Consider the following 27615-nt stretch of genomic DNA (forward strand, 5'->3'; position numbering starts at 1 on the left):
ATCAGGATCATCGACGAGAGTTTGAGAGAGTTTTTCATCGAAAGTCACTGCCATTGCTTACAATCAGAGTTGGGCGTTATTCGAATAAAATATCGAATACATTTTTTCGAATAAATACTGCTTCGAATAATATTGGGGGGACATTCCACGCGAAATCGGACACTTGTTGGAGTAATATTTTGGATGTGGCTCAAATTTGAATATTTTGTAGTCTTTAGAGATGTATAAACATATCTCGAAGGATTTTTGAAAATGTTGAAAAATGTAGATTTTATAGCTGTTTGAAGGTAAGTGATTTGAAGGTAACTTTTTTTCAATAAATTATAACAATGGAAGTAGTAAACGGATGGAGATGAGGTTCACGGTGATTTGTAGAGAAGACATTGATGTTTTAAGAAAAAATTATTTCCGTTTAAAAAAAATAAAATTTGGTTCATTTTTGTGCAATTATTATAAACAAATGCAGTTTTTTAACATCGGGCGCGATTTTAAAAATCTGAAAAATAATTGGAATATAGATCTATCCTTCCCCTTCGTGGTCTAATTGTCAAAAATATGGGTATTTTAAAATTGACCCTGTAAAAATTGCCGAAAATTGGCGCTGCGTCAAATCACACCGGCTCGATTGGCTGAACCGTGCGGTACTCGCAGCGGCCCAGCGGGTATATCTGATATTCTTATACAGGATTCTCGAAAATGTTAAGTATTTGAAAAAAATTGAAGAAGGAAAACTTTTATTGCTTTTATACACAACATAATACGGTAACTCAATTTTGGGTGTTCGCAATACTTTCCTTGAAACGAAGGTGACCCTCAGTTTTTTTAAATGGAATGCTATATATTTGATTATCCAATATGAAAGCGACTGTCAAGACAAATTCAACCATATGATATACTATGACCTTCAAGACTACACATGGTTAGGAATGAAAGAAGAAATTCAATCTACTAGATAAAAAGCTAGTTCGATATATTTATTTCATTCCTAACCATGTGTTGCCTTGAAGGTCATAGTATATCATATGGTTGAATTTGTCTTGACAGTCGCTATCATATTGGATAATCAAATATATAGCATTCTATTTAAAAAACTAAGGGTCACCTTTGTTTCAAGGAAAATATTACGACCACCAAAATTTAAGTTACCGTATTATGTTGTGTATAAAAACCAGTAAAAGTTTTCCTTCGTCAATTTTTTTCAAATACTTACCATATTCGAGAACACTGTATAAGAATAGCAGATATACCCGCTTGGCCGCTGCGAGTACCGCACGGCTCAGCCAGTCGAGGCGGTGCGATTTGACGCAGCGTAAACTTTCGATAATTTTTACAGGGCCAATTTTAAAATGTCCATATTTTTGACAATTAGACCATGAAGGGGAAGAATATATCTATAGTCTGATTTTTTTCAGATTTTTAAAATCGCGCCCGATGTTAAAAAACTGCATTCGTTTATAATAATTGCACAAAAACGGTCTAAATTTTATTTTTTTAAAACAGAAATAATTTTTTCTTAAAACTTCAATATCTTCTCTACAAATCACCATAAATCTCATCTCCACCCGTTTACTACTACCATAGTTATAATTTATTGAAAAAAAGGTAGCACTTACCTTCAAACAGCTGTAAAATCTACATTTTTAAAAAATTTCAAAAATCCTTCGAGATATGTGTATACATCCCTAAAGACTACAACATATTCAAATTTGAGCCATATCGGAAATATTACTCCAAAATGTGCCCGATTTCGCGTGGATAAAAGTTACGAATAAAATGAAGTTATTCGAGAAAAACGAATGAAAGTTTTTTCGAATAAGAATTTATTGGAATAAATCGTCAAATAAAAGATGAGCGCTAAACAGGCAATCTGCTAAAATATTAATTAAAAAACGTGGGGTTTCTCAGAATGCAGAAAGCGAATATGAACTGTGTTTTGTAGAGAAAAATTATTTATAACCACGTTATTTAGAATGAATTACACATTTTAGCTTCTAACATCATCTTTTTTGACGATAGAATTATTTCAATTACAGTATTTCCTCGTTAGCGCCTCGATTTTGTGTACACGATACCGACTTTTCGCTATCCCAACCACTTTTGTCTCACTCTTGTCCGGCGAAAGCGAGAGCGAGATGGAACGAGAGCGAGCGAGAGGCACTGAAAGCGAGCGAGGACGGTACGAGACAGACGATGCGTTCATGTTTTGTCTCGCTCCGTCTTTCGTACGCTTGACACTCTGTCCTTTGCGTGCGCGATGGTCGCAAGCGCGTATCGTGGGCACGAAACAGCTTCGCAAAATCTTGACGCAGACCCGGCTCAAGTCTTTCTTGCGCCCTAGGCGAACTTGTCAAATTGCGCCCTTTATTATAATACATTTATTTGAGTTTATTGATGACCTTACTCTGAATTTTTATTCGTAGTTTAAAACAGTTGCAGTGCAATTTGTAATATTTTATTTTAAAGTATATTTTCAACAATACCAGCAATGAAAATACCATTATGCACCTCTTGTCGACTTTCCGCCCTAGGCAGTGGCCTAATTTTGCTTATAGGGACAAGCCAAGCTTACAGGCAGAGATCAGTATGTACAAAGCCAAAGAAAGTACATATATAACGCGTCTTAGACTAAATAAATCATTTATACTTTTGAAAAATGAAATTCTAATATTTTCGATTTTATGTACATATTTGTAATAACTAGGTCAAATTTCCCAAACGAAAGGAAGGCCAATTTCGACGTCCTTCGTACAATTATGTATGTGCTGCGACTGCGCATGAATTGTTGCTTGGTTGCTGATATATACAATTGTACGAAGGTCGTCGAGATTGGCTTTCCTTTCATTTAGGAAATTTGGCATAGTTGTTACAAATATGTACATAAAATAGAAAATATTAGAATTTCATTTTTCAAAAGTATAAATGATTTATTTAGTCTAAGACGCGTTATATATGTACTTTCTTTGGCTTTGTACATACTGATCTCTGCCTGTAAGCTTGGCTTGTCCCTATAAGCAAAATTAGGCCACTGCCTAGGGCGGAAAGTCGACAAGAGGTGCATAATGGTATTTTCATTGCTGGTATTGTTGAAAATATACTTTAAAATAAAATATTACAAATTGCACTGCAACTGTTTTAAACTACGAATAAAAATTCAGAGTAAGGTCATCAATAAACTCAAATAAATGTATTATAATAAAGGGCGCAATTTGACAAGTTCGCCTAGGGCGCAAGAAAGACTTGAGCCGGGTCTGCGTCAAGATTTTGCGAAGCTGTTTCGTGCCCACGATACGCGCTTGCGACCATCGCGCACGCAAAGGACAGAGTATCAAGCGTACGAAAGACGGAGCGAGACAAAACATGAACGCATCGTCTGTCTCGTACCGTCCTGGCTCGCTTTCAGTGCCTCTCGCTCGCTCTCGTTCCATCTCGCTTTCGCTTTCGCCGGACAAGAGTGAGACAAAAGTGGTGGGGATAGCGAAAAGTCGGTATCGTGTACACAAAATCGAGGCGCTAACGAGGAAATACTGTATTACTTTTGAATATGTACTCTATAAGGCAAATAGAACAAATAGCACACAACTTTTCAGGTTCGACGAGGTTCCTGGATATCTAGAGCTTTTCCAACGAAAGTTATTGAAAAATTCCATCATTTTTATGATTATATTTTAATTGTGTTCGTTGGAAATTAAAATACTCATGTTTGAACTTGATTTGTACCTCTGCAATCCATTATTCAAAATACTAACAATTCGCGATACAATTGAGCACTTTTGATATATAGCTTATACTGAAGCCGACTCGCCGAGGCTGGGTGAGCCGAGCCGACTCGCCGTCTGACTTCACCTGAAGACTGGGCTTTTCAATGAGACAATTTCGCTAAAGGTACACATATGGACGTACATATTGCGGTCAAAAACCCACAATAGAAGAAGCAATGTGTACATATTTCGTATTCAACAAGTAACTACATATGCTCAACATCGAATTGCTAAGCATCGATGACTGTTGCTAATTTTAAACATTATCTTCTACATCACAGAAATAAAATCGGAATTACATTTTTTATCCATTGAATACTACGTACAACGATTGAAATAATCACAACTGCATTATAAAGGAAGCATATCTAACGAAACGCGTATATGTAGTTTGAACGTTTTATATTAACAAAACGCTTATAGTTTGTATAACATACATAACGAAATTTAAAATTTCTACATTCCGTCTCATCGGCTCGAAAGTTTCAGGAACGTACTGCTCACAGTTTTCACATAAAAATGAATCCAAACACGGTATAAATCGAATTATTAATTAATTATACAATGATGAACGTACGAATGGGAACGAGTGGTGCAAGCGGGGTAAAATAATGGCATGTGTTGCGGTGCGCGTAGCATAGAATATGTGTACGTAAAGTGTCAAAGATAGTATACGTATTTGAAGAATATGAATAATACTGTATTATATACAGCAAAATACCGTGCTGCTACTACTACATCACAAATTGTAACTTCATAATAATCTGTACCATAACACGTAACTTACCTTTCTCGATACTTTCTATTTTTCGACAAACGCTTTGCAAATAACTTGGGCTGCTTCCTTTTTGTACCATCCTCCAAATAGCGTTTATTTCTTGCATCTGCGGCTTCCTTATTTGATTCCATGGCTATGGAATGATCACACACACTTATCACACTACGATAACGAACCACGCAGGAATGGAACAATTCACAAATTATGAATATTCCTATGTATCAATATCTGCGCAGTAAATAAAACTCCGATTGCTTTCTGCATCTTCACCGTAGTGCAAGCGGCAGAAAACTGATCAGCTAGCATTGTCGCTGCATTAGTTACAGATGCTGAGAAGCAGAACAAAAGATAGTGTGAAAAGGACGGGTATATGCGTTCTATTCCTCTCTTTCCCATTAGGATTGGTGTATGCTGATGCATTTACATAGAGTATGTACTTCCGGGAATACTTTTGAATTGCAGAAATGTACCCAAGAAAGAATTTTGGATTATCCGATGCATATACTTTTGACGTATCACCTTTGCGCATTTGAACTTTTACGCGGACCGAGATGTGTCGCTCGGTCCTTGGTGCAAGTGAAATACAAAATATTGAGTGAGTGAGAAGGACAGTTTGGGTCCAGCCCAGCGGTTTCAGGAAAGAATCGCAAGTTGTGTAGTAGGATCACCTACAGGAGCGGTGGTAATGTGTGCGTGAATCGCGCCAGCAATTGTTTTCTGGCAACGCTGGCCCTCGAGGCCAACAAAGCCTCGATCGTCAGAAGCACGCGTAACTGTCGACGAGTAAAGATCGTAAGTACCTTCACGCTTCCTACGCCTGCCCTTTTCACTATACGTGCCTGTTATTATGAAAGTGGTCTAAATTCAAAGTTTTCATTTACATTTTACTTATTTTTACTTATAATAAACGTGAAGTTCAATTTCTTTCTTTTTCGACTGACGCCATTTTCATACTAACTGACACACTTCTACATTTTACTTCCAACCCAAGACTGTATTTAGACAAAGTCCGGGTGAAGTTTCATTACCGTCATAGTATTGTTGTAATTTTTTGTGTAAAATCTATCGTGTGAACTGTGATTGTTTGAGTGTCCGCGTGTTTCTCAAGCTGCGTATCGCCATTGCGAGGCTGCCTCGCATGACACACCTCGCGGAGTGGACAGTCTAGAGACTACCTCGACCATGTTTATTTTACGAGGCATCAGCAGTCGATTTTTCGACGTGCTCAAAGGTGCCTCGCAGCCCCATGATAAAAAATCGCATGGCTCGGGCGACGCAAATATCATGCTGGAGGTAGCGCGAGACTGTCGTACGCGCCTCCCACGCAAAGTGATCATGATCGAGGTAGTCTCCAGACTCTCCACTTCGCGAAGCGTGCCTCGCGCGGCAGCCTCGCAATGTCGATATGCAGCTTCACGCTCAGAGATTCGTGTATTCATTCTCATGTAGACCAGAGATGGGCAAAAATAATATCTAGATATACTCGAATAAAAGATACTTTACGTTTATTCGTTATTCGCAGCTTTGAATAACACGATTTATCTTCATTCGAAACATCACGGATAAACAAATTTCAAGAAGAATCAGAGTTGGGCAAAAAGTAAACTAATTACAAATTACGATTAAAATGTAATTGTGTAATCAATTACACAATTACATTTTAATCGTAATTTGTAATTAGTTTACTTTTTGCCCAACTCTGATTCTTCTATTGCATTTTCTTACGTTCAATAATTTCAATGTTTCTTCGACTCGTTTTTAGATGTCTGAGAAAAGAACTCTTCAAAATGTAGAAGAGGAAGGGACTCCGTCTCGAGGACGGAGTCCACCCACCTGGGAGCTGCGGTCCCCAGAACGGAGTCCGCGCAAGGAGGGGACTCCGTCCTCGCGACGGAGCCCGCGAAAGAAACAGACACCGTCCTCGCGACGGAGTCCGCGAATGGAACGGACTCCGTCCGCACAAGGAAAGCACTCCGTCCTCGAGACGGAGTCCGCCGACGCCATCTTCGACGACTCTATGGATGGAGAGAGCGGTCGAATACAGGCAGAAGGTATGTAGATAACCATTTCTTACATTTTCATGAAAGTGTGAAAGCGTCTAGTCATTATTGCAGTAATTAACATAAGATTTATGTTTATTGTTTATATTACAGTACAGCCAGCTAAAAAAAAATTTGCGGAAGGAAATTTATGGAGGTGGAAGAGGAGGGCGAGGAGGGAGAGGAGGAAGTCGAGGAAGAGGAGGAAGTCGAGGAAGAGGAGGGAGTGGAGGAAGAGGAGGTAGGGGAGGAAGAAGAGGTAGAGGAGGACGAGAAGGAGGAAATGTCATAAATTATAATTTTTATAATTAATAAATCAAGACAATTACATATTTAGTCGTCATTTTTTTATTCGAAAGCCTTACATCTGTCGGCCATGAATAATTTTCTCGTATTTATTCGTACTTTAGTTGCGAATCATACATTTAGTCGAGAAAGTACGAATAAATACGAGAAAATTATTCATGGCCGATAATTGAATTAACCTTTTTGAATTAATTTTTTTCATTTGTAAGAGATGTTATAAGTATAAATGAATAAAACACGAGTATATCGTTTAGAAATGTTTAGAAAAGATATACTCGTGTTTTATTCATTTATACTTATAACATCCCTTATACATTATAGTACACATGCATCAAATTTTGTATTTATTGAGCCACATTATACTCCGTACATGCCCAGTGTAACGTATACGTCACATTTAGAAAATGATATTTCCATTGGCTTTTTTGGGAAAAAGAACAATCAAGTGCATGTATTGGCACCATTTTTCAGTTAACTAAACGCAATAAATAATTGTTTTCCGCCGGGAAAATTGTCTGCGCACTAAAGTAATGTCCATCTCTGGTATTTTGTCATAATTGAGGCAGTGAGAGCAACAACGGACTCACCCACATTTTTTTTCGAAAGTGAGTTAGTAGCAATAACGTATTCCAATAGGCTTTACTAATCATATCGATGGCCTAGTGCACACATAAATAATACAATAATGTAAAAAGTATTTATTTAATTATAAAGTATCATTGAATGATTGATCCTGTGAAAAACGCTAAAAGGGGACATACAATATGTGTGCATTCCATCGATGTACAATAGGAAAAATTTTTGTTTGAAGTAGGTTAGTCCGTTGTTGTTCTAACTGCCTGAATTACTATGACATAAATACGACAGCGATTTCAAGTGATGTATATGTAACGGTAAAAGCGTTAATTTAATAAATGTGTACAATTCCCAGCTGTTCCTACGTCAATGTATGCCTAAAATGAATATAACCTAATCTACAATCGTCCGAAAATGCATACATTGACTCCATCATGCTTTTATTGTGGCTCGTATATCCAGCTATCGCTTCAGTTTTGCTATGATTCGACGTTAGCAGTCCTCCCAAGTAGGCGCCATCTCGTATCCACTAGCTGAACTAAATTTGTCACGTGACTTGTTCTGTATTATCGCCAATATGGCGGAATTCGTATTTGGGAGTGCAGACACGAGAATACGCTTTTCGTCCTTATATGAGCAGATTTTGAGCTGGGTGAGGTCTCCTTCGAAAGAGGAAGGTTTGGTGCAGCGCGCTCTGGTCATCGTTTGAGTCACAAAACTCTTTTAGTGACCTAAAAATACTTGGATTCATGCGGGTGTATTTTGTCGACTTTTGCACTACTTTGAACACTCAGATTATTAGATATCAACACAATCTCGTCGAGCCATGACCAGAGCGCGCTGTACTGAACGCTGGATGCGCGTGATTATTATGTGGTCGGCTCCTCGAAGTGACAGACAATATAACCTAATTGCTATACCCGATTTCCTAAAGATACTGTTGTGACGTAATAATAATATTTTGAAAGGATGATAAAAAGTTCACAAATGTTTCTGTAAAGAATACTCTGGATCGTCGATGCTAACTACCCTGAGTCGTACAAACGAATGCCTCTCGTTCCTTTTACGCGCCTCGAACCCTCGCCGATGCCCCTGACGTCATCGGCATTCATCGAGAATCCAAGTTACATTGTATATACATCTTACGTGTCCTACGGGGCCTCGCGCCTTCGACGACGGCGAGCGATGCCCAGTGTGATTTTCAATATTCTCGTATTGAGCGTTACGACTTCCTTACACTCGGCCTTCCTGACAATTGAGTCTGTCCTCAGGCTCATGGTATCTATAATAGAAACATTGCTTTCGATCCTACCTATACGTCAACGGCCAACCACTGCCGAAGTAAGACGCTGTTGTGTCTTCTTGAATCAGGTATCGTTAACCGCTGCGGCGTAGCACCGTCGCACTACCCACCAGACGGGATTTTCAACTTCCTTACACGACGCCACTGCATCTGTCTCCATCGATCGTAATTATTACCGATGTACTTAGCCAGACCTCTCGTTGCCTCCTGCGGTGCGATAGTACCGTCGTACTCCTAGTCCCAGTTTCGTTTGATCGCCTAAGCGACACACCGTCGCACGCCCTTAGGTCGATCGTTCGTAACTACAGTGTGATAGTGCCGTTGCACTCGTCACCACTCGTTCCGTTTGATCGCCTAAGCGACGCACCGTCGCGCGCCCTTAGGTCGATCGTTCGTAAATATAGTGTGATAGTGCCGTTGCACTCCGCACTACCCGTCTTTTCATATATCGCCCAAACGACACACCGTTGCACGCCTTTGGGTCGATCGTTATTACTACTTATTATCTAACTAGCTTTTACCCGCGGCTTCGCTCGCGTGGTTTTCATTTATGACAGAATTTGCAGTGTTTCTTTGAGCAGCGTTATTTGAGAAAACAGATCTGTACTATTGCTGTTATTGCAGGGAATGTAACGGAAAGCAACGGATCGCTTATTGATTAGATTATTCATTTGGAAGCAGCGACCGCATTGAGAGCGTTGGGTGCATCGGGTAATGGTTCGTGGTGACCGTGTGTAAAAGTTAAAAGATATGACTACGTAGGTGGTAAAAAACGTGTTATTAACCTTTCCGTATCATGGTCATAACACCTCTCTGTAAACGATGTTAAACGATTTCCCGTGTTCGGCAAAAACATGTAGATTTCGGGCGCTGGAAACACGTGAGCAAGCAACATACAGCTGACCGTGCGAAAAGCAAGCTGTGCCTAAATGTAAGCCGGCAACAACCATCGTCTGGCCCTGTGACTTATTAATCGTCATTGAGAACGCTACTTTCAGGGGAAACTGCAATCTCTTGAACTGGAAAGGTAGATCATTCGGGATTATGGGTATTCGGGGAATAAGTACATTTTCCCCTTTGGCCGCCCCAGTGAGAATGGTGGCTCCAATGACGTTTTTACCGAGTGTCGTAATGTATAACCTTGTTCCATTGCACAGTTTCGGTGCGTCGAGGTTACGCATTAGCAGCACGGGAACTCCGACTTTCAGTTGAAGTTTATGTGACGGTACACCCGAGAGTTCTAATGAGTTCAGAAATTCAACTGGATACGAAGTACTGTCGTCGGAATCCATTAAGGTGTCGATTGAGGTATAGGTCACCACTTCACCGGGGATTTGCTCCAATATTTTTTTGTTAATTTGGCCCACTGTATCATTTCTAGGTGCCAATATAGCCCTTTCGCACAACCAATTCTCCACATTCATGTTATGTTGTAAATCTGGATAAACATTGGCGATGAGATCATTTTCCGAATTTACAACATTACAGAAATCATTTGTGAAAATGATTTTTCCCTCTGCATCCGTCGGAAGTCTTCCTTCGCCAATTTGCAGCAGTTTACTTGCATAGGCCCCTGATTCCCTATCATCATATAATTGCACGCGCATGTTAGTGGTCAAGTTGAGCTTCTTCGCCTTAGCCCATAGCGGCGACGCCTTCAAACATGCGTTTATTTCGTCTGCCGGAGTCCCTCTCTGTATCACAGGCAATGTCTGCCGAAAGTCCCCAGCCAGCAACACTACCATGCCTCCCATCAACGCTCTACTACCCCGTAAATCTTGGAGACTGCGATTTAAAGCTTCGACTGCACGCTTGTGAGACATAGTGCATTCGTCCCACACTATAAGCTTGCATTGTCGCAACATGACACCGCGGCTACTGTTTTTGGTGACATTGCATGTGGGAGTTTCTTCTCTAGCTAGGTTGAGCGGTAACTTCAATACCGAGTGCGCAGTGCGTCCACCACTAAGCAGCGTTGCGGCAATGCCGGAGGAAGCCACCGCTATGGCAATGTTTTTGTCCATGCGAATATGGGCCAGTAGCAAATTTAGGAGAAATGTTTTACCAGTCCCCCCTGGCGCGTCAAGGAAAAAAATTGCACCTTCTCCATTGTGAATCTGCTGCAAAACTACGTTAAGTACGTGTCTCTGCTCGGGAAGAAGCCGCGGTATCGTTTCGGTGACGTGGGTCTGGAGTGCAATGTAATCATAATTGAGTTCCCTGGCAACGTCGTTTGATATTTCCCCGGTGCGCTGTGGTCTGGGCATACCGAATTCAGCCAGATCTTTGCCGGCAATGGAAATAACTTTGTCCTCAATGAGCATCAGGGCTTCGTTGTAGATCATGTTATTGAAAGTTGTTACATCGTGATTGGATTGTTGGCGTCTTCTGTGTAATATATCTTCTGCAAAAGCATTTTTGTATTTTTCCCATAACTGTACAGGATTTGACAATCCACATGTGCTGATTAAAATTGAAAAGAGCTCTCGAACTTTTGCTGGCGAGCGACATAAAACAGCTTCTTCTATTGTTGAATCCCAATGGTTGTCATCCTCTAACAGGCCCAAGACTTGACACGCTTCTCTATATGTTGCCATATCTTGTCCGTTCACAATCTTGATTTCCCGAAAAGTTACTGGTCCCCTCACGTGACTCAACAACAATCGCAAACAGTAACACTCAAAATTGCTTACATGGACAGTATATATGCGCCCAAGTGCATCTGCTGCCTTTACCCCTGGCCAATTTTCGACCGGCGCACCTTGTACACGACGTTTCCACTCTTTCTTTGACGCATTCCAGGTATAGTACCGAGGCACCTCTGCATAAAGCAGCGTCTTTGCAAAGTTGTCAGTCTGACAAAGCTCAAAAAATGCAGTCAACGTTGTTCTTGGAGGCGTCGCCATTCTTTCTTGGAAGTTTTGCTCTGTGAAATATACGCGCTGCCCATTCTCTAAGTGCACCGCGAGGTGAGTAACGGTTGGATACCTCTCGTGCAACGGTAGCCCCAAAAGACGCCACGCTGCCTCATTGCTGCTCACATAACGCCCTGCTCTAAATGCCTGAACTTCATTTCTCGGATCAATATTTACGTTTTCCTGTTGTACAGTAAAAATTGCCTGGTCGCTGCCTTTGTTAATGTACTTACAAATGTACTTTATCGCCCGCACTGAGTTGCAAAACTCCACATTTATATGTGCGTCAAATATTTTTGACAATAGGGGAGAATAGGGAACTATCCAGCTGTTATTAATAACTGTTTCCTCCGTATTGCCACGAATTTTCATAGTTGTAGTTTGCCCTCCATCCTCGGGTGCTCTTCGCCTGTACAGTGGATAGCCATTGTCATTGGTTTGCGTCTCTTTAAGTAGCATTCGCGGGTACTGTTTAGTGCATTTGCCGTCTTTCATGCAGGGCGACGATGGATTATATGAACCACAAGGGCCGTGTATCATATTTTTAACAATTGTGGTGTATAACTGTTTGTCCATGTTTGGATCAGGTAGCTCCGCACTTATAATATCATCAATTTGATTGGGGCGCAACTTTTCCTTTAACCACAGTAGTAGGTGCATATGAGGCAGCCCACGCTTCTGCCACTCAATCGAATACATGAAACATTGCGTATCACCAAAAATCTTGCCTTTAGTGAGGAGAGCCACTAATTTTTGCCCTTTTGTTTTGAAAACTCGTGCTATGAGATCATGTCTGTCAGTTGCTCTTTGGCCAGGCATTAGCTCATTGGTAATTTCTTTCCATGCAGGGTTGCATGTGCAAGTAATGAATAAGTCCGGACGTCCGTAATTTCGAACGTAAGCAAATGCATCCTGTGTGTACTCATGCAAGTATCGTGGGCTGTTTATAAATGACGATGGAAGAATAATCGCCTGACCCAAATTAGTTGGATTTACATTCGTATCTGTTCGAATCTTCAGTGATATATATCTCAGACGCTCACTCTCCACCTTCACGTACATGTCCACAAGAAACTGATGTAAGAGCTGCCTGCACTTTAGGAGCAAATTAAAATCGTTCCTTCGTTGCATTAAGAGAAAAGCGTAAAAGTCCATGCAGGACACTTTTTTGTTCCTCATCGGTTGTCTCGTTGATGGGTTAATTTGTGATATTTCAAAATTGTAGCTTTCTTGTCCCTTCCAAAATATTAATGGGTATTCTAAGGCGTCATAAAATTTGTGTGTATCGAGAACTCTCGCGAGGTTGTCATCGCGCGCGTGCACCACAATATCTCTTGGTAAGAATTCATTTCCCGCAATAACAGCTGCCACTTCATTTACGGTGGGAGCGTTGTAGCGCCTTTCATGTTGTCCTTGAGGCGTACGATCGGCGTGAATAACTACTTTATAATTTTCGTTTGGCATGCTTTCTAGAGCTGTTTTAAAAGTGTGAATCAATCGATTATGGTCATGCAAAACTCTCTGTATCTTTGCAACAGTTTCTCGCTGGACTCCTTGCAAGATTTGACATCGCCTATCAGTTTGTGCTTCTTCGTCACCCATAAAGTAGACTTGCAAAAATTGAGGCAGCTGATTTGCTGACGGAAAGAGTGACCCAATTCTGTGATATACTTTACCCTGTATTGTAAAAGTTGGTGAAAAGCCTGGCATTGCAATAATTCTGTCTGCCCCAAAAGATGTCATGTGAAAACAGGAATTATATTTTCTGATTTGATTTAGAAAACGCCGTGATTCCTCTGTTTCGTACGAAAACAGTGTTTTTAACGGTTCTACCGGCTCCTCTATACATGGAATGGACACTTTGCCTCCAGAGCAACACATCCCCGCCCTTTCTTCCTTCCATGTCAATGCCCTGCAGAATTTACATTCCTTATCCATTCTCCCCATTTGTATAATTCTGTGATTGCCATAATCAATAGTTGCATCGTACTCGAAAGCAACTTTTTCAAACACCCCCCATGTGTTTCGAGTAAATGCTTGTCGTCGCACAGCCATACGCTCGCTATTAGCAATTCGTCTGGCTTCTGTTTCTTCCATATTCTCTGCAACCCTTAAATTAGCTTGACGATCAGCCTGCTCTTGACGGCGTGTCAGTGACTGTTCAGCAGTTTCAGTAGCACGCTGAGATGCCAAGTATACAGCGTGCTGCTGAAGACGCGAACGCGTCTCTTCCGGCGTTTCTGCAGCTCTAAGCGCCGCTTGTCGGGCGTTCTGCTCTTGACAGCGTGCCTGCGACTGTTCAGCAGTTTCAGCAGCACGTTGAGATGCCAAGTATTCAGCGTGCTGCTGAAGACGCAATCTCATCTGCTCTGGCGTTTCTGCAGCCCTAAGTGCTGCCTGACGCTCGGCCTGCTCAAGCCTTCTCAGCTCGGCTTGACGAGAAGTTTCTGCTCTTCTGGCTACTGTCATAGCTCGAGCTTTCTTTGAGCTGTGGGAAAGGTTTCCTTTACGCTTACGTGGCATATTTAAAAAAAAAACCGAATCAACATAAAACAAAGCAAATCCATATATGTGAATTCGTATAATCACCAACAAATTCAATCCGAAATACAACCAGAACCAAATAGCAATTAAAGAGCATTCAGAAGTTCGTTAATATGAATAGCCAGTTGTGAACAGAGATTTAAAACATCGAAAAGTAATATTTTTTGTAAGAACTACTTAATTGATTGGGATAATTGATTGGAATTGATCGGGATAAAAGTCGCTTTTATATGTGTTATCTGTGGTCATATACTGTTTTTATATAAAATTTAGGCGTTTAGTAATGTGTACAGTATTCTTCGCTTCTGTCTTGCCGAGAGCGCGGCAAGATGAAGCGGTAAGTAGCTGGTCGGGGTTTCGTGTAAACGCGCGCACACAAAGGACGGAGTATCAGGCGTCCGAGAAACGGAGCGAGACAAAGTATTAACGCGTCGTCTGTCTCATACCGGTTCCCCGCTCGCTTTCCCTCCCTCTGACACCCTTTCGTTCCATCTCGCTCTCGTCTTCGCGGGACGGAAGTGAGACAGAAGTAGTGGGGATAGCGCCGAGGCCTTAGTGCGTAGGTCTGGCCTGGCTCTTGGCGAGTACATGTATACTGTATATTCCTTCTCCTACAGGAACTATTCAATCAATCGGGATAAAAAGTATCCTATGTGTTATTCCCGGTCCTAGACTACATGTATACAAAATTTCAGAAAGATCCGTTGCGTAGTTGCGACGTGATTGAGTAACAAACATCCAAACATCCAAACACACATTCGCATTTATTATATTAGTAGGATGCCGTTATACTTTATATGAGCTTAAAACTTTTTTTTTTTTTTTTTTTTTAATTAATACTTTTTAATTAATACTACTGATCGTCTGTTTGAACGGTAATCCATGGTTTTATGCGGTCGGCTGCTGCAACCGTTCGAGCCCTTTTAGAACCTTCGCGTAGGTCCTCTACTTCATACCGATCATTTATGAGGACTTTGTGAATCCGGAAAGGTCCCTTATGTTTGGGGAATAACTTGCGACTACCCCCTGTCGCCGGTTCGCTCGTTATCTGTACCAGAACTAAGTCGCCTTGATTATACTTTCTAGCTTCCCGTCTCGTTTTATCGTATCGTTCTTTTTGTTCCCGTTGTTTATTCGTAATGTGCGTCGATATGGTTTTCCGTAGTTCGGTTACGTCTAACCGCTGTAAATTAAGCTGAATTTCATTAAGTAACGGCGCTTCGGTCGCGCTCTTCGTGTTGTGACCTATGAGTGCTTTCATAGGTGTTGTGTTTATACCGTTATTGTGGGTCGTATTTAACGCACTTTGTATTTTCTTTACCTCCAAATCCCATTTTCCAGGATCTTTACCAGCGGAAGTCGTCGCCAAAGCACTTACAATTGTCTTGTTGTACCTTTCGCACTGGCCATTCGCTCGCGGTGTAGCGACAGCATTCAGCACATGTTTTATACCGTACGTAACGCAAAATGTTTTGAAGGCGTGCGACGTAAATGCCGTACCCCTATCGCTAATTAATCTGGTGGGGGTTCCGAACAGATATATTAAATTCGTAATTATTTTCAGAATGTGCTTCGATTTCTGATCTTTAACCGGCTCAATAATTGTGAACTTTGTAAATCCATCCACGATTACCAGTAGATACTTATTACGTTTCCGGCTCGTCTCGAACGGACCCACATGGTCGATATGTATTGTGTGAAACGGAATGGGGATCTTCTCAATAATGTTCAATTTGCACTGTTTCCCCCCCCCCCGCATTTTTGTAGTAAGCACAATTGAGGCATGCCCTTACGTACTTAGTGACAAAACGTCTCATACCTGCGAAACAATAGTTTCTGCTGATTCGTTCTAACGTCTTTTCGACACTCAGATGTCCTACATCGTCATGGCACAGTCGACAAATTTGCATTCGTGCCCCTCGTGGCACCACCCACGCCTCTTCGCTGTCCGTCAGTCGTCTGTAAATTTTGTCATTTTTTAACAAATATTCTCTAAAGTATTGTTTCGTCTCGTTTGTGCGCTCCTTCCCAATAAGTATTTTCCTTATACGCGACAATTGCTCATCCTGCAGTTGTGCAGCTAGCACCCAATCTGCCTCCGTCAAGTCAACGTGCGTCACTTCTAACGTTACCACTGGGTTTCGACTCAATGCATCTGCGTGGCCCATCTTTGAACCTGCTCGATACTCGATATCAAACGTAAATTCTTGTACTTGCAGCCACCACCTACCAATCCGTGGCAACAAGTTTTTCTTGGAAAATGTCGTGCGTAGCGCGTTGCAGTCGGTTACTACCTTAAATTTGAGACCTAAGAAATAAACTCTGAAGTATCCTAATGCTAGTACGACTGCCATGGTTTCTAACTCATATGAATGGTAACACCGTTGATCGACCGTCGTTTGTTTACTATAATATGCGATGACCGACATTTTTCCGTCCTTTTTTTGCAATAACACTGCACCCACGCCAAGTGAGCTCGCGTCGGTATGTAATTCGGTCTCTCTCATTGGATCAAATATCGTCAGTATCGGGCGTGTTGTCAACTTGTCCTTAATCATTCTAACCGCGTTGCAATGTTCCGCTGACCATATCCACGGTTCGTTTTTCTTCGTTAAACGTGTTAATGGTTCCACCATCGCGGCATAGTTCTTAATGAATCTTCTAAAATAACTGGCTAAACCCAAAAATTGTCGCAACTGTTTTACCGAGCGCGGTGCTTCCATAGACAACACGGCGTCAGTCTTCCGTTGACCGGGCCTTACCCCGTCCTTACTAATTTCCCGGCCTAAATATTCGATGGTTTGCTTAAAAAATGAACATTTATCGAGTTTCAGCGTTAGTTTGTTCGCACGTAGTACCTCTAATACCTTTCGTAACCGTTCTAGTCCTTCTTCTACCGTATCGCAAGGAATGATTACGTCGTCCATATAAGGGAATGCTATCGAGTTTTTTAATGGTCCCAAAACCGTATTTATTAACCGTTGAAAGACTGCGGGTGCGTTTGACAACCCGAAAGGCATTCTCAAAAACTCATAGTGCCCCTCCGGCATAACAAAGGCCGTCTTCGCGATTGACCCATCAGCGACAGGGACTTGATAATACCCAGATGCTAAATCAAGCCCGATAAAGTATTGGTTTCCCCCTAATTTGTCTATCTGTTCTTCGATAAGAGGTAGTGGGTATTTATCCTTAATGGTAATCGCATTTAATTTCCTATAGTCGATGCACAGGCGATACTCTCCCGTCTTCTTCTTTACCAGCGTAATCGGACTGGCGTAGGGCGAACTCGACTCGCGTATAATTCCGTTGTCCAACAATTCTTGAATCATGTCTCGTAATACTTTCTTTTCGGGTTCTGCCAAACTGTATGGGCGATACGCGACCGGTACTTCCGAAACGCATTTAATTTCCAAAGACGTTGCGTGTGTTTTCCCCAGATCCCGCATCGATGACGATATGCAATCTCTAAATTCTTCCAGCAGTTCATTACATCGTTGCTTTGTCGTAGCATCGACATCTCCAAATTTCAGACTACTCGTTGTTAAAACTTCGCAAAAGTTTACTTCCCACGCGTCGTCTAGCTCGTTCTTACGTTCCGGAATTTGTTTGAATATTAGCTGATTACCACGCTTCATCGTGACTACGTGTTCTTGTTCTAAGAAATCTCGCCCGACGATGATTTCATGCGCGATATGCTCATCTGGCACAACTACTGCATCTACTTCTGCTACCGCGTCCATAACTTTTACCGTTAACCGCGCCGTTGTGTGCACTGTTACCATTTGCCCTGCGAATCCTTTTAATACCGCATTCCCCGTTGACATTACAGCTATACCGAATCTATTGGCTACCGACGAACGTATAATAGTGCAGGCACTTCCCGAATCGACTAAGCCTCTAATCTTGTGACCATTTACTCGGACAACGCGTTCATACAAATTTGGTTTACGGCTACCCATGTATCCTATTTCGTTAACTTCTTTCATAGAAGGGCATTTCTCGCGAACGTGACCTAACCGGCGGCAATTCGTACATTCGATACGTGGTTTCCTACATTCCCTTGCCATGTGTCCCGTTATGCCGCAGTTGTAACATTCGACAGATGATCGTTTACTGCTGCTACTCTTATTAGTATTGTAGCGGACTGTAGGCCGGGAGAAAGTTTTATTTATTTCTTAGGCCTAAAACGGTCGGTTGCTCGAGTGCCTACTGCGGGTGGTCGAGCTCGAGGGCTAGGGCAATAAAATGATGGTTGCCAGAGCCCTGGCGAAGTGTTAAGGACAGCGTGTCCTCTTCCGCAACCTTGGGGCGCGTGGGAAATTTGTTTTCCCCGTCCGGGAATTTTCGGGCGTTCGTTAAAACGCCAAGGAGAAGACACAGAACCTCACGGGACTCCGTACCGAACGCTTCGTGTCCGTTAAACTTCTTATTCTGTATTCACTTTGGTTAATTGTTGAATATACGTTGTTATTGTTATGTATATATGTTGACTCGTTTTTTACATTCACACCCCGGTATCCAAAGTATCATCGTTACTACTACTCTTAGCCGGGGTCTTGCTCGTTGTTGCTGTTGTATCGGAACGGGATCGTTTTCTCAATGACGGCGATGATGTACGCCTAGAGCTCGTATCGTCGTCGCGCCTAGAACGCGTGGTTGCCCGTCGCGATTCGTCATCAATCGGAACTTTTCCTAACGTTACCATGTACGAATAGAGAGAGTTCGCGTCCGTTTTTCCCGCCGACCGTACCGTTCTAGCGATATGTTCGTTACTAATCCCGCCGATAACCATATCGATAAGATACTTGTCTGGGATGGGTATGTCTAGCTTCCGTAATTTGTCCAACTTTCGGAAACAATAGTCTCCTAGAGATTGGCCTGGCCTCGTCTCATATAATGCGGCCTCCTTAAATAATTTACCAAATGGAACGGACTTACGAAATTGCTGGATCAGTAACTCTTTCGTCTCCACCCACGTCGCGGCAACATTTTGACGTGTGTCATACCAGTATCTGGCGTGCCCTCGTAACCGAGATACGATAAGTCGCATTACGGATCGGTCATCCCAATCGTACTGGTCAGCTAGTCCATCCACCTGTTCCACCCATTTCTCTATCACTAGGTCGTCCTTGGATGGGTCAAAACGAGGTATCATTTGCTCGTCCCCCGATCGAACATTTGAATTCCGGCTCTGCGATGGCGTTCCGCGAGACAGCCGCTCCACCATCCGTTCCAGCTCCGCTAATCGGTCATCTTTTCGCCTCCTCTCCGAACTTCCGCTTGATGTTGAACTAGAAGTTCGCTGTCGTCTCCTTTTCGTTCCGCTACGGTTCGAATCTCGACGGGAACGATGCCGACCCATGTTCGGTGCAACACGTGGCTGTCACGGTTTTAACACTTTTCCGACACAAGTTTTAACAGTTCTCACCCCGAAAAAGGAACGAGGGAAGACACGAGAACAAGCGTAACGAAGAATAAACGAAAATCTATGCACGGGCGCGTTATAGTCTATCCCACTTCTGATTTGTAAAGAATACTCTGGATCGTCGATGCTAACTACCCTGAGTCGTACAAACGAATGCCTCTCGTTCCTTTTACGCGCCTCGAACCCTCGCCGATGCCCCTGACGTCATCGGCATTCATCGAGAATCCAAGTTACATTGTATATACATCTTACGTGTCCTACGGGGCCTCGCGCCTTCGACGACGGCGAGCGATGCCCAGTGTGATTTTCAATATTCTCGTATTGAGCGTTACGATTTCCTTACATTTCGTAAAAGAACGAAATGGCCACTAAACATTTGTTGTCATATACCATATACTTAGGTTATATTTTCTGTCACTTCGAGGAGCCGACCACATAATAATCACGCGCATCCAGACTGCGCATTTTCAGTAGCAGATTTCATGAACGAATTCTGAACTGGAATAATTATGAAACACAATATTTACGGAGTTTATTACTATTTTATGATGCTTCAATTCCTTTAATGTTCCTGTCCATATAACCGTTGGCTATTAACAAATAATATAAAAAAGGTACTCAAAAATATTGGGATGGCTTAGTGCACACATATTGTATGTCTACTTTTTATGAAATTTGAGTTTTTATATGCAAGAAATAGTGCTTGACTGTTTATGCTGCATAAAAATTACATTTTTATCTTTTTTATAAATTCCTCAAAAATTATATTTTTGTTTATTGTATGTCCCTGAATTTATTATGCTGACTGCACAAATGTTGTGTCCATGCCAGAGGATGAAAATAGTCTTGGAAAAATGTGACAATAAATAAAAAAATTTTAAAGTCTTCCTATACCTACCGCGAATTACTTTTTTATTCCTGTTACTTTAAAAATAAATATAATATTGAAGTGAGATTATTTCCAGTATTATTCCTTTCATTCATTTTTATATAATATCATTCAGTATAGTATGTCCTCCTCTGTACTTGGTTACAATAGCATGTCCAACTTCCAAGCATTATTGTCGAGTTATTATTATAATTTTGCAGATTCTAACTTATACTACTATTTACATACTTTCAGTGATACCTATATTACAATAATGCAAAAAGTATTTATGTAATTATAAAGTACCATTGCATGTTTGAACCTGTTTTTCTCAAAAACGCTAAAAGTGGACATACAATATGTGTGCACTAATTGTAAGCCATCGATGTACAATAGGAAATTACTATGACATAAATACGACAGCGATTTCAAGTGATGTATATTTAACGATAAAAGCGTTAATTTAGTAAATGTATACAATTCCCAGCAGTTCCTATGTCAATGTATGCCTAAAATGAATATAACCTAACCTACAATCGTCCGAAAATGCATACATTGACTCCATCATGCTTTTATTGTGGCTCGTATATCCAGCTATCGCTTCAGTTTTGTTATGAATCCACGTTGGCAGTCCTGTGGCGCCGCAAGCGCGCCATTTAGTACAAACGCGCTGAAAGAACGCGTGTTCGCCACGCTAGGGGATTGTAAGCTGACAAGTCAATCAGCGGCGGGAACGGCGACACCGTGTTAGTGTCGTTCGGAACTTTAGTTTTAAGCATTGGATCTCTCCTCGTGGCAGTCAGCTTTTTCCACGTGCAAGGCTGCCACGAGGTTTCTCTCTGTACCTGAGTTGATATATTAAACTTTTATTGTTCATTTTATTACTCATCGAATATTTCATTTTTTGTGGACCTGCCCCGGCACAGTGCCTCCGTAGGAAAGTACCCCACAGTCCTCCCGAGTAGGCGCCATCTCGTATCTACTACCTCAACTAAATTTGTCACGTGACTTGCTATGTATTATCGCCAATATGGCGGAACTCTGATTTGGGAATGTAGTCACGATTTTTCGTTTTTCGTTCTTATATGAGCAGATTTTGGCCTGGGAGAGGTCTCATTCGAAAGAAGAAGATTCAATGCGGAGCGCTCTGCTCACCGTTTGAGTCACAAAACTCTTTTAGTGACCTAAAAATGCTTGGATTCTGCGGGTATATTTTGTCGACTTTTGCTTTACTTTGGACACTGATATTATTACATATCAACACAATATCGTTGAACCATGAGCAGAGCGCTCCGCATTGAACCTTCCTCTTTCGAATGAGACCTCGCCCAGCCCCAAATCTGCTCATATAAGGATGAAAAACGAAAAATCCCGAACCCATGTTTCGGGCCAGATTGTGTCGGTATACAGCGCGCTGCATTACCCGTGACTACCCCCTTAACGCTGTTAGGAGTGGTATTGATCGCGAAAATTTTGGCAAACCCCTGCTGTTGGGTGACTCCTGCTTCTCCGATATAAACACCTGGGTCTGTTTTGATTTTCCTCACGTAACCCTCTTTAGCCTCCGGATTTTTTACGGCCAGGGCTATTAGACATTTTGAACGGGGAGGTAATTTAAAAGAAAATGACGAAAGGAGAAAACGTTCATTGGCAATTTGGAGAGTGTTAGGTTCGTTGTTACCGAATTTTAGTATGGCATTTCTATTTTCTAGAAATGGCATGCCCAGTATGCCTGCTTCAGCAATTGGGAAAGATTCATCAACGATTTGGAATTTCACATCTGTGTTAAGTATCGAAAGAGTAACCTCACCAAGAATGTGTAAGCTTCCCGACTCTATACCGGTAAGGTCATAGGTAACGTTATTGTTTACTATTTCGCTAGAATTTATACTATTCCGTTTTATAATATTGAGTTGGGAACCCGTGTCAATGAGAAAGTTAGCGAAATTCTTTCGAAAACACCCATGAATTAATTCAATCACTGGTAGATAACTGGACCCTTACACTTGGATTTTGTAACAAGCTCGCTGGGTTTGGCGCTGGCAATAAGGGGCTCGCTCCGTGTCGCGCCTTTCCGCGGTGTCGATTTGGAGTTTAAATTATTGGAACGAGGATATTCGCTGCGAGGTTGCAAGGTATTCGAGTTCCGCTTTTTAAAACAATTCATTTCTGTATGACCACTTTTCTTACAGAATCTGCATCGAATTCCTATATGATTCCTAAATCTTCTTTGATCTCTCCCGACAGGTTGACCAGATGGGCAGTGATAGCTAAGGTGACTGGTCTGGTTGCATCGGAAACATGTGCGGTCTTATTTGCAATATCAATTGCGGACTCGAGATTTGGTATCTTTTTGTTGTCATTTTCTCGGCTTAAATAAAATCGAATTGTGTCATTAGAAATTCCTTTGATAAAGCTAAGCATGGCAGTATTTTTTAATAAATCATTAACTCCTATCAGTTGCCCTGTGTTATATATATCTTTTGCGGTTTCGAGTCCGCCATTTAGGATTTCACTTACTCTTGTCCCGAATACATCTACCGGTTCGTTAACATTTTGGTGCAATTGCATCAATTGAGAATTTAAACTATGGACGTTAAATGACCGAATATAAAATCGTTTCAGAAGTGCAAATAGTTCATCTAATGTCTCGGATTCTTTGCTATTGGACAACACTAGTTTAGCGTGCCCTTCGATCTTGTTTCGAATTAAAAAAAGTAAGTTCTCATGGTCTTCGGGTTTAACTTTTGAATTTAATAGTCTACACTGTTTAATGAAATGAATTAAAGAAATAGATTTCCCGTCAAATTTGGGGATTGAATCTTTTATAAGTTTTAATGAAAGATGGGGTTTGGACGGAACAGAGTTTTGTTGCATGATGATATTTGCAGAATTGAGTTGAGCATTCAATTCAGAGGAGCTTATGGTCGGGTGATTTATTCGGGCCGGTGTAAGGTTCAAATCTTGAAGTTGCGCCGTGTTGATTTGAGGCTCGCAAACGATCGGAGCGGCCACAATCGGACAAATTTGAGATTCGCCAACGATCGGAGCGGCGTTCACGATCGGACTAGGTAATTGACTAATCGGTTCGGTAGAATTGACAGGGGTGCTCGTTTGCTTCGGTGCAAGGAAACTCAATTCTAAAGATCGCGAACTATTTTCGAGACTATCCGAGCGCATTATTTCCGTGGGTATGTCTTCCACGTCAAATTCTCGTAATCTACTTGAGCGAAGTAAGCGCTTTTTCCTTAGTTTTAGCATTTTTCTAGGATTTCGCAACATTTTAATAATACGATATTTAACGACCGGACGAATTACAATTTGAACGGTTGAACAGTAACGAACGATTAAACAATAGCGAACAATTAAACAGTAATGAACGATTAAATAGTAATTCTTATTTCTCACAGGGCTCTTGAGCGATGAAGTCCTGATCCAGGCGTCGTTGTCTCCACGAATGCGCGTGACCTTGGGGGAAATAGCTGCACGGCCGCCCGAAGTCACCCTCTCCGAAATTCATCCACGTTTCCGCGTTCCTGGGGAAACTGTGCGAAAACCCAGGAAGGAGAAGCTGCAATCGCGAGGACCTCTTGAACTACGTCCACGAGTCGACGAAAAGGATCCTACCGCTGTCACCAAAATTTTGTTGCGTGGCCTTAGGGGATTAGTAGCCTTCTGGTGGGGAATTCAGGCGCGGGACAACGTCCGTGGAACGCTAAGGCGTTCTGCTCCCTGGACGCGGATTTTTAGAGATAAAAATAATAATGTAAGGAAACGATTTGAACACAAACAACTAATAAATTTAATGAACTCAATGAATTTAAACAATACAAATAAGAATTTCGCTAGATTTATAATTGCACGTCCGTTCACTTTCGCTCTCGGGGTTCAAGTGCCGCAATCCTCCATAAAGTCGACTTCAACGAAAATCAATCCACATGTCAAGATCTTAACCTCTACAATTACAGACTCATCCATACCTCATCACCTCGAAATTCCTAGTATAAACTTTTGCAAAGATTACCTTTATATGCGAAGGGATAACCTTGTGAATTTCCTCTCAAGTGATTATCATGTTTTTCCCGCACAACCAAAGACTTACTAAATCATGGCAAATTTTCCGTTCCACAAATGCAACCATATCAGGTTAACGTAGGAAATGCAATGGTTTTTCCAGGTGGAACTTACCTTACCTTTCATCTATTCCACAAAACTAACCCCATGGAAATACAGAACCTTGATCATCTAACTTCTTGCTTAGCAGCTCTCAAGCACCTCATGCAAACCCAGAATATTTTGACTATTAGCATCTCGAAGGCCGACAATAATTTGGAACCCGTCTCTTGGAACAGTCTCGAAAATCTTTTAAAACAAACTTTTAATGATTCACAGTATGTCATTACAATATGTACTGGGGAAATTACAATTCCTTGTTCTTTTGAAACATCATCCATTATACGGGAGCACCATGAGTCTGTAGTAGGCGGTCATCAAGGCATAACTAAAGTGTTTAAACGGGTAAGGGAAAATTTTTATTGACTGCGAATGGAGAAGGAGATTACTGACTTTATACGCACTTGTCCCAGTTGCCAAAGGAATAAAGTACTCGTCCCTAAAACAAAGCAACCTATGAAAATTACGGATACACCCAAAAGAGCATTTGAGAAGGTTCAAATGGATATTGTGGGTCCCTTACCAATTACAAAAAAAGGAAATCGTTATTTACTTACATTTCAAGACAACTTGACCAAGTATTCCGATGCTATACCGCTTTCAAATACTGACTCTATATCCATAGCATTAACTCTCGCCGAACAATTCATCAGCCGGTTTGGCTGCCCTAGAGCAATCCATACCGATCAGGGTAGCAACTTCGTTAGTAAAATCATGGGTACGGTCTGTAAAATTTTCAAAATTCAAAAAATCACTTCCACGGCCTTTCACCCACAATCACTAGGATCGCTTGAAAGAGCTCACCGCGTTTTTGTAGATTACCTTAAGCATTATTGCACTCAAAATGACTGGGATGACTGGATCCGATTTGGCATTTTCTCCTACAATACTTCTGTACATGAGGCCACTGGGTTCACGCCGCATGAACTTGTATTTGGCCTTAAATCTGTAATCCCTTCCGAGTTTGCTAAACAAGAAATTCCGAGAACATTTATTAAATACTTAGATGACTTATTCTTAAAGATTACTACCACTCAGGCGACAGCGGCCGAAAATTTAGAAAAGGCAAAACAGAAAAGTAAATTAAATTATGACAAAAATGCTAACCCGTGTAAATTTAATCCAGGAGATCATGTTTATTTAGTTAGAGAACCTAAAACATCCAAATTCGATTCCGCATGGGTGCCCTGCTGGAACTGCCAGTTAGAACCGCACTAAAAATTTTTAAATCCGGATTAATGCGGTTTTCTTCCCGTAAATTGCAGATTGAACCAGATGAAGTATTTTCTATCAGTTTCGAACCGGATATGCATGTAAAAATCTTGATGGTATATATCTGTATTTCCTAGCCCAATTTGGCATTGGTTTTACTCGGATTTACATGAAGTAACTAGTAACTTCGTTCATTTTTTAAGCTAGTTCTATCTGGAAATCCAGATCCAAACCAATATGGAATCTGTAGGTCTTTTCAAGTTAATTTGCTACCAGTAGTTACCCGGGTTTTCTCGACATTAATGCACCTGAAATAGCACGTATTTTCGTATCGAGTAGCCTCGAATTGAAATCAGTTCATAACTGGAAATGCAGGGCGAAATTCAGATGGTATTTATTAGTTTTTCCAAGCCATTTTGTTAAAATCGTCTTGGTTTTTGAGTCAGGAATATAGCCTGAAGAAATTGCGGATATATTTTAAAGCATCCTCCCTGATAGCCATCTGCCTGCAGTCTGCCGGCAGATTGACAGCAGGGTCTGCCAGGAGAGCGCAGGATCTGCCGGCAGCTGCGATGCAGCCTACGTCCGCATTCAGCTACGGTTCTGCCGGCAGGGTTTGCTTGTCAGGGTCTGCCGGCAGATCGACGGCAGATCGACGGCAGGTCCTGCTGCTCGCCTGACACATCCAACAGCGCCATCTGAAGGCCACAATTGCCAAAGAATTTCCTACGCGTGACGTCACATGGACCAACGTGCATCCCTACCCCACATGACCAACAAGCAGATTCTACAGTTTATTAAATAATTAATTCTACTTATTTCAAAAAGTATTTATTCTTTCTTTAATAATATACAGGATCAGTGATTACAATTGTTACAAAATAATATAAGCGCATATAAATCCAAAGAGGGACTTTCAACATTTACATTTACAAATCCACGTCCCGTAACCACTGGTACCTAGTAGGGGCGATATCAGGAAATTTCATTCAGTATTTTCGACTTCTTTTTTGTGTAGAATCATCATGTTCCGCGTTGTGTTAGCGCTGAAAACAAATACAATATTAGCATAAAATTAAACGTAACGTATGAATAAACAGAATACATGCGATACTTACTTCAGCTCCATCTCCACACAGTACACAGTCTAGGCGATCATACATGCTCCTGCGAACATTAAAATTTATAAGAAAATATGTCTTAAATTATTATCTACTAAACAAGACGCTGAACATTCGCACTTCGCGCATAACCCTACTTTTCTGTCTTCTAGATAATGCGAATCTCGATGTCCGCGACGTAGATAATTAGAAATTATTCAATTCCATAATTACGTTTGCCTTCTGGATACGACGAGATGCTTTGTCTGGATGTTGATGGATGAAATTACTTGGAATATTCTTCGATTTTGCCGGCACTGACTGCCACCGCCAGTGACTGCCACCTCAGACCTCGAAAACTGGAAGTGGCACCCGTTGCCCGTTGTGCTTGAAGACGTACGCTCAAAGAATATTCTAAGTAATCTCATCCATCAATATTCAAACAAATCATCTCGGCGTATCCAGAAGGCAAACGTAATTATGGAATTGAATAATTTCTAATTATCTACGTCGCGGACATCGAGATTCGCATTATCTAGAAGACAGCAAAGTAGGGTTATGCGCGAAGTGCGAATGTTCAGAGTCTTGTTTAGTAGATAATAATTTAAGACATATTTT

General features: G+C 41.4%; 2 protein-coding genes and 2 long non-coding RNA genes across 6 annotated transcripts in view; 2 read left to right on the forward strand and 2 right to left on the reverse strand.

The window, feature by feature from the left end:
* The window catches only part of LOC143372805 (uncharacterized), a 47540-nt gene extending 23380 nt beyond the window's left edge, over positions 1-24160 (forward strand). Inside the window, exons 3-7 of one of the 2 annotated variants that reach the window (XM_076819364.1) lie at positions 22225-22354; positions 22501-22647; positions 22760-22857; positions 23138-23583; positions 23923-24160. In XM_076819364.1, coding sequence (XP_076675479.1) covers positions 22225-22354; positions 22501-22647; positions 22760-22786 — 304 coding nt within the window. In that variant the 3' untranslated portion in view covers positions 22787-22857; positions 23138-23583; positions 23923-24160. Of the gene's footprint in view, positions 1-22224; positions 22355-22500; positions 22733-22759; positions 22858-23137; positions 23584-23922 lie in introns of those variants that run through there. The other variant, XM_076819363.1, reaches the window with a different exon arrangement.
* Positions 6155-6820, forward strand: LOC143373149 (uncharacterized). Its single transcript, XM_076820095.1, has 2 exons — positions 6155-6587; positions 6690-6820. Exons 1-2 carry the CDS (start codon positions 6299-6301, stop codon positions 6818-6820), a joined length of 420 nt encoding a protein of 139 aa, XP_076676210.1. The 5' UTR covers positions 6155-6298.
* A 713-nt stretch (positions 24161-24873) lies between the features above and the next one.
* Positions 24874-25870, reverse strand: LOC143373589 (uncharacterized). Of its 2 annotated transcripts, XR_013086490.1 has the most exons (4): positions 25793-25870; positions 25490-25652; positions 25090-25410; positions 24874-25013 (listed from the first exon to the last, which is right to left on the reverse strand). It is a non-coding gene; the product is annotated as an uncharacterized LOC143373589 (long non-coding RNA). The 2 variants fall into 2 exon arrangements; XR_013086489.1 differs by lacking the exon at positions 25793-25870 and having other exon boundaries at positions 25490-25735.
* A 923-nt stretch (positions 25871-26793) lies between these two features.
* On the reverse strand, positions 26794-27473 carry LOC143373560 (uncharacterized). Its single transcript, XR_013086486.1, has 3 exons — positions 27232-27473; positions 27016-27064; positions 26794-26943 (listed from the first exon to the last, which is right to left on the reverse strand). It is a non-coding gene; the product is annotated as an uncharacterized LOC143373560 (long non-coding RNA).
* Between the last annotated feature and the right edge of the window lie 142 nt (positions 27474-27615).

The sequence above is a fragment of the Andrena cerasifolii genome, chromosome 9 (genome assembly GCF_050908995.1).
Source record: "Andrena cerasifolii isolate SP2316 chromosome 9, iyAndCera1_principal, whole genome shotgun sequence".
Lineage (NCBI taxonomy): Eukaryota > Metazoa > Arthropoda > Insecta > Hymenoptera > Andrenidae > Andrena > Andrena cerasifolii.